General features: G+C 34.7%; 2 protein-coding genes and 1 pseudogene across 3 annotated transcripts; 2 read left to right on the top strand and 1 right to left on the bottom strand.

Annotated features, from left to right (window-relative positions):
- Positions 1 to 503: 503 nt before the first annotated feature.
- Positions 504 to 4,877, top strand: LOC120196191 (protein RDM16-like). Its single transcript, XM_039198054.1, has 6 exons — positions 504 to 910; positions 2,208 to 2,453; positions 2,559 to 2,981; positions 3,089 to 3,283; positions 3,362 to 3,516; positions 3,995 to 4,877. The coding sequence occupies exons 1-6, from the start codon at positions 539 to 541 to the stop codon at positions 4,869 to 4,871; spliced, it is 2,268 nt and encodes a 755-aa protein (XP_039053985.1). The 5' UTR covers positions 504 to 538; the 3' UTR covers positions 4,872 to 4,877.
- A 1,300-nt stretch (positions 4,878 to 6,177) lies between these two features.
- On the top strand, positions 6,178 to 9,322 carry LOC120196196 (serine/arginine-rich splicing factor RS2Z33-like). 2 transcript variants are annotated; one of them, XM_039198056.1, is made up of 7 exons: positions 6,178 to 6,243; positions 7,272 to 7,389; positions 7,908 to 7,947; positions 8,097 to 8,192; positions 8,355 to 8,551; positions 8,651 to 8,737; positions 8,856 to 9,322. In XM_039198056.1, exons 2-7 carry the CDS (start codon positions 7,283 to 7,285, stop codon positions 9,283 to 9,285), a joined length of 957 nt encoding a protein of 318 aa, XP_039053987.1. In that variant the 5' UTR covers positions 6,178 to 6,243; positions 7,272 to 7,282; the 3' UTR covers positions 9,286 to 9,322. The 2 variants fall into 2 exon arrangements, with proteins under 2 accessions (XP_039053987.1, XP_039053988.1); XM_039198057.1 differs by lacking the exon at positions 6,178 to 6,243 and having other exon boundaries at positions 7,280 to 7,389; positions 7,696 to 7,947; positions 8,856 to 9,319.
- A 1,783-nt stretch (positions 9,323 to 11,105) lies between these two features.
- Positions 11,106 to 11,288, bottom strand: LOC120196204 (annotated as a pseudogene).
- Between the last annotated feature and the right edge of the window lie 930 nt (positions 11,289 to 12,218).

Genomic DNA, 12,218 nt, shown 5'->3' with positions numbered 1-12,218 from the left:
CGATTCAGCCCAACCCATGATGTTGCAAAATGAACTTCAATTTATCGACGACCCAAACTTAATATGATAACCAAGAGTAAGTAGTCTATTCCAGTTTTTTCAACTTTTATTTAAATTTAACCATAAATATTTATAACATTATAATATATATTTATTTTAATTTAAATGTTTTTTTATAATCATATATTTTATCGGTGATATATATATATTATGTAAAGTTAAAAAATTTGACTTGAATTTAAAAAATCAATTCATTAATTATTAAAACTTTTAATTTATTCAAGTTTAATTTTTAACTCAAATTTTATTTAAAACTTATTTAAGTCAACTTTATAAAATTTTATAAAATTACTAGTATGGAAAAAAAAAATTAGTTTTTCAAGTGGGTTTCGGGAATTCCTATGAACAGCTATCCAAACGACGTCGTGTTCGGGGCATAAGAGTTGCATTAATTTAGAATTTTTACCCTAAGACGAGAGCGATATAAAAGAGAGCCAAAACCCACACCGAAAAAATCCCTAACCCTAAAAGAAAACCAATGGACAAAGATAAACACGCATCCAAACGGTCCCGTGACCGCGACGGCAGGCACCGCCGTGATTCCGATCTCTACTACGACGACCGCGAATCCCACCGCCGACCCACATCGCGCCGTGACGAGCGCGAGAGATCTATCGAGAGGGAAGGTTCGAGAGATAGGAAGCATCGTGAGGGTTCCTACGAGGAAGTTGAAGCGAGGAAAAAGAGGAAAGAGAGAGAAGAGAGTGAGGAGAGAGGGGAGAAGAGGAGTAAACTTGGAGAAGAAAACAGAAAGGAAAAGAGAGAGAGGAGGAGATTTGGGGATAAGGCTAAAGAAGATGATGAAATCGAGTTGTCCAATGGCGCCAGTGGTGGTGATCCAGTTCACAATGTGAGTCTTTGAATTATTTTTTTCGTTAGTTTTATCTTTGCGGCCAGTGTTTATCTTTATTTTTTGCTTGGCTGTTGGGAAATTGAAAGGGGAAATGAAGTTTAATTAAAAAATTAGTGACAAATCTAAAGTGTCTAAGACTAAGCTTGTTATAATTTAGAATTTAATATCATTTTGATGAAATAAAGAGGAAAATAGTAGAAAATAAGTAGCAGATATAACAATTTTGATCGAGTATTAACCTTATTGCTTTATTGTCAGCAATCTAATCTGTATCTGATGAAGCTTCTCTTGGATTTTAATTTATTTGGAACCTGTATTTTCATAATGTTTCAGGATAGGAAGCTTAATCTTGTTGCATTGATTTTATTTTGTTTTCTGGGATTTAAATGGATATTGTAATATTGTATATGCAATTTCATATTAAATGCTGTTGCACTCGATTGCTATAAATGTTTCTGTGAATTTCAGTAGTGGAGAGAGATCCAAAACTGAAAAACAGCTGCTGTAATGTCATGTTGTGGGCACTATTTAAATGCACTGTTTTGAACATCAGATTCCCTTGTTTCTATGGATTTTCCCCCAAATGTCCATTCTCACTAGGAGTGGATTGTTGCATTATGATATGCATTCTGTTGAGTTAGTACTTAATTACTTGTTACATAAGTTTTTGACATTGCTTATCAGATTTTGTTTCTACTTCTTTCCTTTGGATGCTGGTTTGTCAGTTTTTTGGCTGGAGGGGTCATAGTTGTTGTCTTCTTACATTTGCAGCTAACTCAAGGCTTGTAGAAATAGAAGTTCATAATATTATATATATGATTTGATTCTATGTTGCTACAGTTCATTTTTCTTTAAATATCTGTCTTGCATAATGTTTGATGCATCTCATGGGTATGGGAATTGACCCTTTGGGTACATGAATAAAATGGGAAAATTTGAATATCATGACACGTACCAATGTCTGAGATTCACATCCGAGTTCGAATAACCTAGCTTTGATGAACTTTCAAGGAACTTACCTTTCTTCCGTTGTCCTATTATTAAATATAATGTTTCACCATTTTTTACTATATGTACTAACTTATGCATAACTAAGATGTTAGCTATCATCACATGATAGTATTAGATTGAAATGTATAATAATGGACAATATTATTTGAACTAAAATGTAGGATTGCATCTGATTCAATGGAGTTTGTTGATATCATGCTAATTTAAAATTGATTCTAAGTTGTATCATTTTGCCGAAATCATTAGTTATGCTGATGTAATTTACTTTTTTCAATATGTGAAGGATGCTGATCTGGCATCATTACCGAAGACTGGTCACCCCCTTCCCTCCAAGGTATCTTCAATTTCTACTGCTGAAAATAAAGCATATAGTGTTACCGGATCTCATGAGGTTACTGGATCTAGTACAGATGGCTCTTCATCTATTGGGAAAAGTGGTGCAAACTTCTCTCTTGATGCCTTAGCCAAAGCAAAAAAGGCTTTACAAATGCAGAAAGAATTAGCTGAGAAAATGAAGAAGATACCCATTGTAAGTTCATCTTTCTTTTCTTTTTTCTTTTTTAAAAAGAAAAAAGAAAAATTCCCCAGTTTTAAATTAAAAATATTAATGTTGAATTGGGATTGTCATGTGTAGTTGAACAGAGGCCCTAACTCAAGCTCAGTAGTGGGTACCGGAACAATTCAGCGACCAGCCTCATCTGTGACTGTCGCCATTGCCAGTGGACCATCAAGCTCAGCAGCCCCATCTGCCACTGTACCAGTAGCTTCTTCAAAGCCACCTACTACTGGCATGGCTGCCATTCCTGGCCTCGCATCAATACCCAATTTAGAAGCTGTTAAACGTGCTCAAGAGCTGGCTGCTAAGATGGGATTCCGCCAGGACCCTCAGTTTGCTCCTCTAATAAATATGTTTCCTGGACAGGTGCAAGTAGATGTTCCAGTTGCTCAGAAACCTACCAAGGCACCTGTTTTACGAGTTGATGCACTCGGTAGGGAAATTGATGAACATGGTAATATCATAAATGTGACTAAACCAAGTAATCTTAGCACCCTCAAGGTTTGTGAAATTTGTACTATTGGTGCAATCATTGCTATTTTATAATTTCAGTGCTATTTCTGTTATTTTAAAGGCTGTTATTTAGCTCGAACCATTTAATTTTTCAGGTCAACATTAACAAGCAAAAGAAAGATGCATTCCAGATCCTTAAACCCGAGCTAGAGGTGGATCCGGAATCAAATCCACATTTTGATGAGCGGATGGGAATCGATAAGAATAAACTTCTTAGACCAAAAAGGATGAGTTTCCAATTTGTAGAGGAAGGAAAATGGTCAAAAGATGCGGAGATTATCAAATTGAAGGTATTATTGTGTTTTTATTTTTTTGATTCTTCCATTACTTGTTTGTCTGGTTTTGTGATTATTGTCTATTTATTACAGAGTCAATTTGGAGAAGCAAAAGCGAAAGAGCTTAAAGCAAAGCAAGCACAATTGGCAAAGGCAAAGGTTGATATAAATCCCAATTTAATTGAGGTGTCAGAAAGAATTATAACAAAAGAGAAACCAAAAGATCCGATTCCTGAAATAGAGTGGTGGTAAGTTGGGTTTCCTTTCATTGTTGTATAACATTAAGTTTACATACCTTTAATTAATTAAATTAACTAGGAAGCTTTGGTTGATTCAATAATGTTCGTTAAGAAAAAGTTCAAAGCTTATCTTCCTGATTTTTTATTAATATTAAAAATAAGGCATGCAATGCTCTTCACCATGTGTAAAGCCAAAAAACTTTGCATATATGTTCAGCATCACATGTCATTTCCTTGTTTAAAAATTTAAAGGAAGAATTACAATCTGTGACTTGGATTCGGGTATAAGTGTCTGGTACAGGTATGCTTAAATTTTTTCCATTTATGTGAGGGATCCTTGGTCCATATTAGCATAGCTATGTCCGAGAATGTGTTGGACTTGGGTTTTTTAAAAAAACATTAAGAGTTAGGCAACATAGGTTACAAATACTAGGTTATTTCATCTCTTTACAATCCCTTTTTTCTCATTGCTTTTGTTATATTTCAGGGATTTGCCTCTTCTTGTCTCGGGTTCCTATGATGACATCATTGATAGTGTGCTGAGTGAGGATAAACTGAAGGAGAAGAAGATCACGATTTATGTTGAACATCCTCGTCCGATTGAGCCTCCTGCTGAGCCAGCTCCACCACCGCCTCAGCCTCTGAAGCTAACCAAGAAGGAGCAGAAGAAGCTTCGGACTCAGCGACGTCTTGCCCGGGAAAAGGATAAGCAGGAGATGATTAGACAAGGCCTGATAGAACCTCCCAAACCAAAAGTTAAGTTGAGCAACTTAATGAAAGTTTTAGGATCTGAAGCAACTCAAGATCCCACTAAACTCGAAATGGAAATCCGTAGTGCTGCCGCTGAGCGGGAACAGGCTCATGTCGACAGAAACATTGCTCGCAAGCTTACCCCTGCTGAACTCCGAGAAAAAAAAGAGAGAAAGCTTTTTGACGACCCAAATACGGTGGAAACAATCGTTTCAATTTACCGGATCAATGACCTCTCACATCCCAAGACCCGCTTCAAAGTAGATGTTAATGCCCAAGAAAACCGTTTGACTGGTTGTGCAGTGATTTCCGAGGGCATTAGTGTTGTAGTTGTTGAAGGTGGAAGCAAATCCATTAAGAGGTATGGGAAGCTTATGCTTCGACGAATCAATTGGGCTGAAGCCGTAAACGAAACTGATGGAGGAGATGACGATGAAGAGAAACCCCCTAACAAGTGTGTGTTAGTTTGGCAAGGCAGCGTTGCTAAATCAAGTTTCAACAGGTTCTCGGTTCACGAGTGCATCACCGAAGCAGCTGCAAGAAAGGTATTTTCTGATGCTGGTGTCGGCCATTACTGGGACCTCGCGGTTAATTTCTCCGAGAATGATTTTTGATTTCCTAGACAAGACTTGGGATGTTCTCTAATCTGAATTGTTATTAAGAACTACTTCATCGAAGCCCTTTTCTCGAATACCGTTGTGAACTACTTCGAATTCTCTTTTGTTGAATGGTCGGATTCGAACTGAGTTTAAGAATCGCTTTATCAGTAGTTTTGTATGCTTGGCTTCAGTTGACCTGAAATATGAATAAGACCCTGTCTACATCTAGTCCTACATGTAACAAAACTGAAGTCCTCTGTTGTCGGAACTTGAATTTCAATTGAGATTTCTATGCTGTTAGTGTACAATGTTAAAAAATTGGTTTTCATATTTTAAATATGCTTCAACGATATTGATAATTGGGGATTTAATTAGAACGTTTTTAAAGTTTGGGGACTCTGATGGAATCTGAACAATAGTTTGGGATATGTGTAATTTATTAAAAAAAATTAATTAACGTTCAAGACACGCTAGTTTTCTGTTTTCTCAAGTTTATTATTGTAATTCCAATGGGGCCTTTTTAGTAATTAGGCATTATCTGATTTTTTCAGCGTTGAAAGATCATTATCATTTGGTTAAGGGATATGGGATTACTAGGAGAATGAAATGTTATTTTTTCGTTTGGTTGGCCAATATTTTCAGCCTCTGGTAATCTTTTATTACCAACAGTGATATTTTAAGAGTATATTATCGGTAATGTGATTACCTCCCTTTCTTTGGGTATTGTTAAATTATCGGCGTTTTGGACTAAAATGCCCTTAATTTTTCCCCCAAAAATATTCTTCTTCTGTCGTTGAATAAAAAAATTTCTACGAAGGTTAAATTACAAATTTATCCTTAAATTATTTTAGATTTACAAAAAAAAAAAATCCATAATTATAATTTTATATGAAGTTCAAGGATTAAAATAAAATTTTATCATTTCATTAAACCTATTTATCTTTTCAATTTTGTAAAGAAATTATATAAGTTTTATGGATTTAATTTTTTTTTAAAAATATATAAATTAATTATAGTAAGATTATAGTAGAATTCAATTTGTTAAAAAAATAAATATATAATAAGGACAATATGATAAAATATACATTCTAATAATATTTTATTTTTTAACCAAACACGTTAATCTTACGTTCCTGCTAAACAAACCAAACATAAAATACAACATTCCCAGTAATCTTATTCCCGCCCGTAATCTTATTTACACTGATGATCTTATTCTTATTCTCACTGATAATCTTATATCTCGTGAACTAAACTCATACTTAGGGCTTAAGGCCCTATAAATATTGAAAAGAAAACGCTGCGTTTAGTTGAACACTCGTTCTCTTCGAAAATTCTAGGGTTTTTCATCATCCCCTTCATCGCCTCTCGCCTCTGAAATTCAATCGTAAGTTTCCTTTTTTGTGTGTAAATTGTATCTCTTTTATTATGTCCTTGTTTAATTTTCATTTAATTTTGAATTCTCATGTTCTTGCGTCTCTAAATTCTTGATATTGTTCGTAGATCTAAAATATTGTTGAGCTTGTAGTTTTTCAAATTTTCAAATTTCCGCTTTTTACAAACAGAGAGATACATTTATCATCCCCTCCTCAAATTTGTTTGTTTTCAAGCTTATATGTAGTTTTCCCCCTTGTTTATTTATGATATGTATAATAAAAGATAATATGAACTATGGGTCTGTTTAGATATTGCATGGTTGTTTCTTTCCATACTTGAATTTGTGTGTAATTGGATTAAAAAACACAATTAAATTTAAAAAAAAAAAATCAGATTTTTTTCCTCTTGTTTGTTTAATATAAGCTAAATTGAATGCCAGGATCTATATAGAATAAGAAATCAAACATTTTTGAACTGGTTGTTCTAATTTTTACCTTAGAGGCTGGTTAACCATCCTTCGGTAACAGTTATGAAGGGGACTGGTTGTGTAACAGCAATACAAGAAAATGATTTAGCTAAAAGATAAGTAAAATTTATCATCAAACAGCATTGTAATACTAGGAGAAAATAAGAGATATTAAACTAAAGAATGTTCTTTCAGTCGAAGAGCAAATGATAGAACACACTACGAGTCTGTTTGATTGTTTCTCTTAATAATCATTTTTATGTGTGCAATTGAATATTAAGGTGATACTTGCATAGAATTAAAATTAAAAAATGGTATATTTTGGGGTAAACTATTCGTGATTTTATTTATATGAAAGGTTTCTGTTATAGTTTTTATTACATTTTAATTGTCTGTTAAATTGAAAATTGATTCGTATTTCTGTTCTACGATGTAAGCGAAAGAAAGATTTTTAAGGTGACTTGTGCTTGAAGTTGATTGTTGATGCCGTTAATGATGATTGGAGCATTTTAATTATGTAAATTGTTTTTGCTTTCTTTTTTCTGAGGTTCTAATGGTTATTGTTAATGCAGGACAAGACAATATGCCTAGGTATGATGACCGCCGTGGTGGCACTCGCCTTTATGTTGGTCACTTGTCCTCAAGGACAAGATCACGTGATCTGGAGGACATGTTTAGCAGATACGGGAGGTAACTGAATCTTTTTGCTATGTTGAAGAGTTTGTAAATTTATCTTATTAGGTAGACTGCATTTCATTTAGTGTACTTGTTTAAGTGTTTTGTTTTGTTTTTCTTCATTTGGGTGTCCATGGTTGTTCTATTCTTTTGTATTGAAGGCCTTTAGGATAGGTTCAGGGTGTAGTGACAATGTAGGAGAATGTAGTAATTTCCAAAGCCCTTAAATGCAGTGACCCCTGGTCCTCCTATTAGAATATAAGAGAGATGTTGCAACCCTCCATGTGTCAGTCTGGTTTAACTGGAATGATCTTGTTGAAGGTCCCTATGCTTTTGCCTAACCCGGAGGTCTATGGTGAGAGGGTGACCTTGGTGGATTTGGCGAGTCTTTCTGTAGTGTTATTGCGTGTTTTTATCGAAATGGCCACAATCTCAAAAGTGGGTGTTTTTCGTTCATCTGTGAGGGGCAAACTATCGACCCTTCGATAATTGTGTCATGATGACCTTACTGTTTCTGGCACCCATTTGCGCAGAGTACGTGATGTGGATATGAAGCGAGACTATGCATTCGTTGTATGTATTTCATCTCTCTTTTAATTTAAGCCGGAAATATTTTTTTTTGTCTAGAATTTCTTCACCATATATTGAAAATATGACATTTTTCCTCGGATCTTTTCTTTGCTTTGTTTTGTGTGTTTTCTTGTCTGGCTCCTTGATAACAGGAGTTCAGTGACCCTAGAGATGCTGATGATGCAAGATATTCATTGAATGGTCGAGACCTAGATGGATGCCGTATTGTTGTGGAATTTGCCAAGGGAGTAAGTTTTATTATAAGTTCACTGCCATAAATTTTCAAGAAGGCAATGAATGCTATATGTAACCCATTGAGAAATTTAACCATTCTTTGGTTAATGCTTTTAAGTACTTATTCCCTAATCCCTTCTAATTTTTGGGTGATGTGCCAAAAAATTGCGATGTAGGTGCCCCGTGGCCCTGGGGGATCTCGTGATTATGCTGGAAGAGCTCCTGCTCCTGGATCTGGGCGCTGCTTCAATTGCGGAATTGATGGTCACTGGGCTCGTGACTGCAAAGCCGGGGATTGGAAGAACAAGTGTTACCGATGTGGGGAACGAGGCCACATAGAAAGAGATTGTCAAAACAGCCCGAAGAAACTGAGGTCCATTCCGTTCGGTCCGAATAGGAGTGCTGTTTCTATCATTTAAAAATTTCTATTTTGTATACTTGGGAGATAATTTTATTAATCTTATTGTTGCAGCCGTAGACCTCGTAGTTACTCACGCTCACCTAGTCCCCGGCGTGGTCGAAGCAGAAGCCGCAGTTACAGCGGGGGGCATAGTGACAGGTTTGTGTTTAGCTTTCCCTGTGACAAGTTTCTCCAGTTCAGATACTGGAATTATTTGTCTTGAAAGTTGTCAGGCTTATTCTCTTTTGTGTGTGTGTTGAATCTCAACCTTCTACAGTAGATCTCGATCACCTGTGAAACGAGAAAGAAGCTTCGAGCTTGACGATAGGAGATCAAGGAGCCCCAAGCGCCACAGACGTTCTCCATCCCCAACCCGAGGGAGGAAGCACAGTCCAGTACGCGATGAAAGAAGCCCTTTCCCCGCCCGAAGGGGGAAGCATAGTCCACCTCTGGATGAAAGAAGCCCCCAAGAGAGACGTAGCCCATCCCCAAGGGACCGCAGGCACACCAATGGTTCGGATTACAGTGCGAGTCCCAGGGGAAGGAGCAGAACTCCAGATCAAAAAGCCGATGCTGAGGACAGGCCTTATAAGAGCTCCACAAAGGAAAATGGCCACAGCCGCAGCCCTAGCCCGCCCCCTAGGGAGGATCGAAGCCCTATTTACGATGATGAAGATGCTTCTCCGAGACGCAGCGAATCGAATTAAGCTGAAGTGGTTGGTAGGACTTGTTTGTAATCCGTGTTTGCTAGGACTGTTTGAGAATCTTAATATATTTTGATGGATAACTTGTGTTCTGAAAAATATTAAGCACTTTTAAGAAGTCTATTTCTATAAATGATCTCTTTTATATTCTATTGTAAAAATAATTTTAGGCCATAATTTCCGAGTTTTCTTTTTCACAAAAATAATTTTTGATGATCGGAGTTTCCGGATTAAAAAAATCCCATGAAAGATGTTCTCTTGGAAAATCATATATTCAAGTACTTGCTATGCTTAACGACGGCACTAAGTTGTCTTCCAAGTTGGCGGATCAAATAAAATTAGAATGTAATCTAATAATGATTTAGAAAAAATAATTGATTAAAGTTATAGTTAAAATTAGTTAGTCGATGATAGTTTAATGATTAGATGTGTAATTTATTTTTAAAAATAATAATAATTAAGGACTTCACGGGCAGGGACCGAACTATTTGTTGGGTGACAGATTGTCTCTAGTGAAATTCAGAATTTTTTTATTGGATAAGTCAATATAAAAACAATAGAAAAATTATTTAACATAATTATATATATATTTAAATTATATGTTTGTTTGTTTCGCGTAAAATATTTTTCGAAAAATATTTTTCTTATTTTTTAATGTTTGGTTGGAAGAAAATTGGTTGGTCAATGTAAAACATCAACATCAACATAATTTAAAAAATATAAAAATTTATTAAATATTTAATCAAGTAAGAGTCGAATTAAAGAATGATAAGTCTGTGTTCTCAAAGTTTTGGTCTAATTACAATTTAAGTCATTGTAAGTTTAAATATTAGATAAATTAGAAGTTGTTTTTTGAGTTTTTTATTTTTATTTTAGGGTGAATACAATGTAATATATGTATAAAGACTTTCAACTATTTGACAATGAACACTTATACCCTTACATACGTGATTGAACTCGAGACTTTAAGGATAACAACATTCCCTTAATCACTAAGGTCGCTTGATTTATGCTGAATTTCGAGTTTAAATACATAATAAGTTTTTATATTTTTCTTAAATAGTCTAATATTTCGGCCCTTGTCAATATTTAATTCTGGCTCCGTCCTTGAGAATTTCTTTTGCATTTTCTGAAAAATGACTTACGATTTGATTTTCCGTAAATCATTTTTTGAACTTTTCACTTTAAAGAATAAATACTCAAAATATTTTATTTTATATATTTAATATTAATTTAATATTTTAATATCATTTGTATCAAAATATTATTTATTAAAATATTTAAAAATATTTAATAATAATATAATAATATATTTTTAATATTATAATATATCTGATGTCTATTATTTCAGCTAAATGTTCCGCATCAGCATTCTATTATTTCAATAACGACTATTAATGACAAGTGACTGATTTTTTATAAGTCAATAATGTCAATGATCAAATCATTACATTTGAAACAAGAGAAAAGAGAAAATACTGATCATTTGTGTAGTTTACCTGTTAAAATTCCCAACCCTAAAATAGACCATAGAATTAAAAAAAAGGGATTCAAGTATGACCCGATATCCGATTTCGAAGCCCTCTAAAGACAAAAGATTGAGTTTATTTAAGTTTTTTCAGAAAATTTATTCAAATGCCTCACATCGTACCTAGGGGTGTAAACAAATCGAGTTAAACTCAATTATTACTAAACGCGACTCCAACTCAAAAACTACAAAAATAAACTCAATTCGAAAACTAAAAAATATCAAATTTAACTCGAACTCGAAATGTATTATTAAAACCCGACTCAAACTCGAAAAGACTCATATTCAAAAAAAAATCAAAAGCTCAATTAAAATTCAAGACTCAAACTCAATTAAGCTCGATCCTCCCCTGAAGCAAGCTACTATTAAAGGTTTTCACCCTCAAAAAATAAATTTAATATTGTGTAAGCCATTAGCCTACGTATTAGATATTAAACTAATAAACATATACAAGATCTTAGCCAAAAGGCCGAGAAATATATACTTAACATAAGCGTTAGTCCACTCCTTTTATAACTGCTCTCCAGTGCTTTAACTCTCTTCAGCGTCCGGTGTGGGATATAAATTCAAAAGGCTTTGGAGTCCTGAAGGGAGCTCGATTCTTCATGAAAGAAACGCATAATTTACAACTTCGATGACATTGTTAATTGGTTTTCATTAAACATCGATGACATTGTTAATTGGTTTTCACTTAATCTTTGTACTTTGAAGTAGCATAGCAGAAGATGAGGAAAACGAGAAGTTGTTTGTAGTCTCTGTTATCACTTCATCATCGTTCCCCTACTCTTTACAATACCCTTTGCATTCCTGCAAATTTGACCTTCTTTATAAAACTCAGATGAAATTCTATTGAGATGGAAATCCAACCATGAGATTGATGCCAAAAATGAGGGGGAAACGAAAGTTGACAGAAAAGAAAATTTTGGTCTAAACTGAAGACTGTAGACAGAATATAGCAGTGAATTTTGGTCTAAACAAGACCCTACCTGCAAAACAATGGTTTGTTGGAAGTATATGGTATTGTTTCTCTCAGATCTTGATGGCCGAGAGAAGAAAAAGACATGGTCTCACTGCAAAAAATGGAAGGACATACATGAATGAGTTTAGCATGATTTTTTTGTTGGAGTGCAGCTGCAAGTAACCTTCGAAAATTCACTTCTGTTTTACTGATTCCCATGTCTATGCCTGTCCTGTAACCAGTTTTTCCCATGTCTATGCCTGTCCTGTAACCAGGTTTGCCAAATAAAGAATCTAAATGATTGACTTAAATGTAGATTATGTGCTTATTAATTGAAGTTGTTGAACTTACTGTTCCAATGCAGGGACATGGTACGGGCTATACGTGCTTGCAAAACTGCAGCAGAAGAACGTGCTGTTGTAAGGAAAGAGTGTGCTGCTATTCGTGCAG

Source organism: Hibiscus syriacus, unplaced genomic scaffold, assembly GCF_006381635.1.
Source record: "Hibiscus syriacus cultivar Baekdansim isolate YM2019G1 unplaced genomic scaffold, ASM638163v2 tig00117027_pilon, whole genome shotgun sequence".
Lineage (NCBI taxonomy): Eukaryota > Viridiplantae > Streptophyta > Magnoliopsida > Malvales > Malvaceae > Hibiscus > Hibiscus syriacus.
The sequence above is the reverse complement of the archived record's forward strand: the minus strand, read 5'-3'. Positions and strand labels throughout refer to the sequence as shown.

What these genes read in the sequence shown, in the direction of transcription:
- LOC120196191 (XM_039198054.1), top strand. Translation starts at nt 539, where the DNA reads ATGGACAAAGATAAACACGCATCCAAACGGTCCCGTGACCGCGACGGC. An exon ending in CGGAGATTATCAAATTGAAG is followed by an intron (nt 3,284 to 3,361) that starts GTATTATTGTGT and finishes TATTTATTACAG; the next exon opens with AGTCAATTTGGAGAAGCAAA. An exon ending in ATTCCTGAAATAGAGTGGTG is followed by an intron (nt 3,517 to 3,994) that starts GTAAGTTGGGTT and finishes GTTATATTTCAG; the next exon opens with GGATTTGCCTCTTCTTGTCT.
- LOC120196196 (XM_039198056.1), top strand. Translation starts at nt 7,283, where the DNA reads ATGCCTAGGTATGATGACCGCCGTGGTGGCACTCGCCTTTATGTTGGT. An exon ending in AGCGAGACTATGCATTCGTT is followed by an intron (nt 7,948 to 8,096) that starts GTATGTATTTCA and finishes CCTTGATAACAG; the next exon opens with GAGTTCAGTGACCCTAGAGA. An exon ending in AACAGCCCGAAGAAACTGAG is followed by an intron (nt 8,552 to 8,650) that starts GTCCATTCCGTT and finishes TTATTGTTGCAG; the next exon opens with CCGTAGACCTCGTAGTTACT.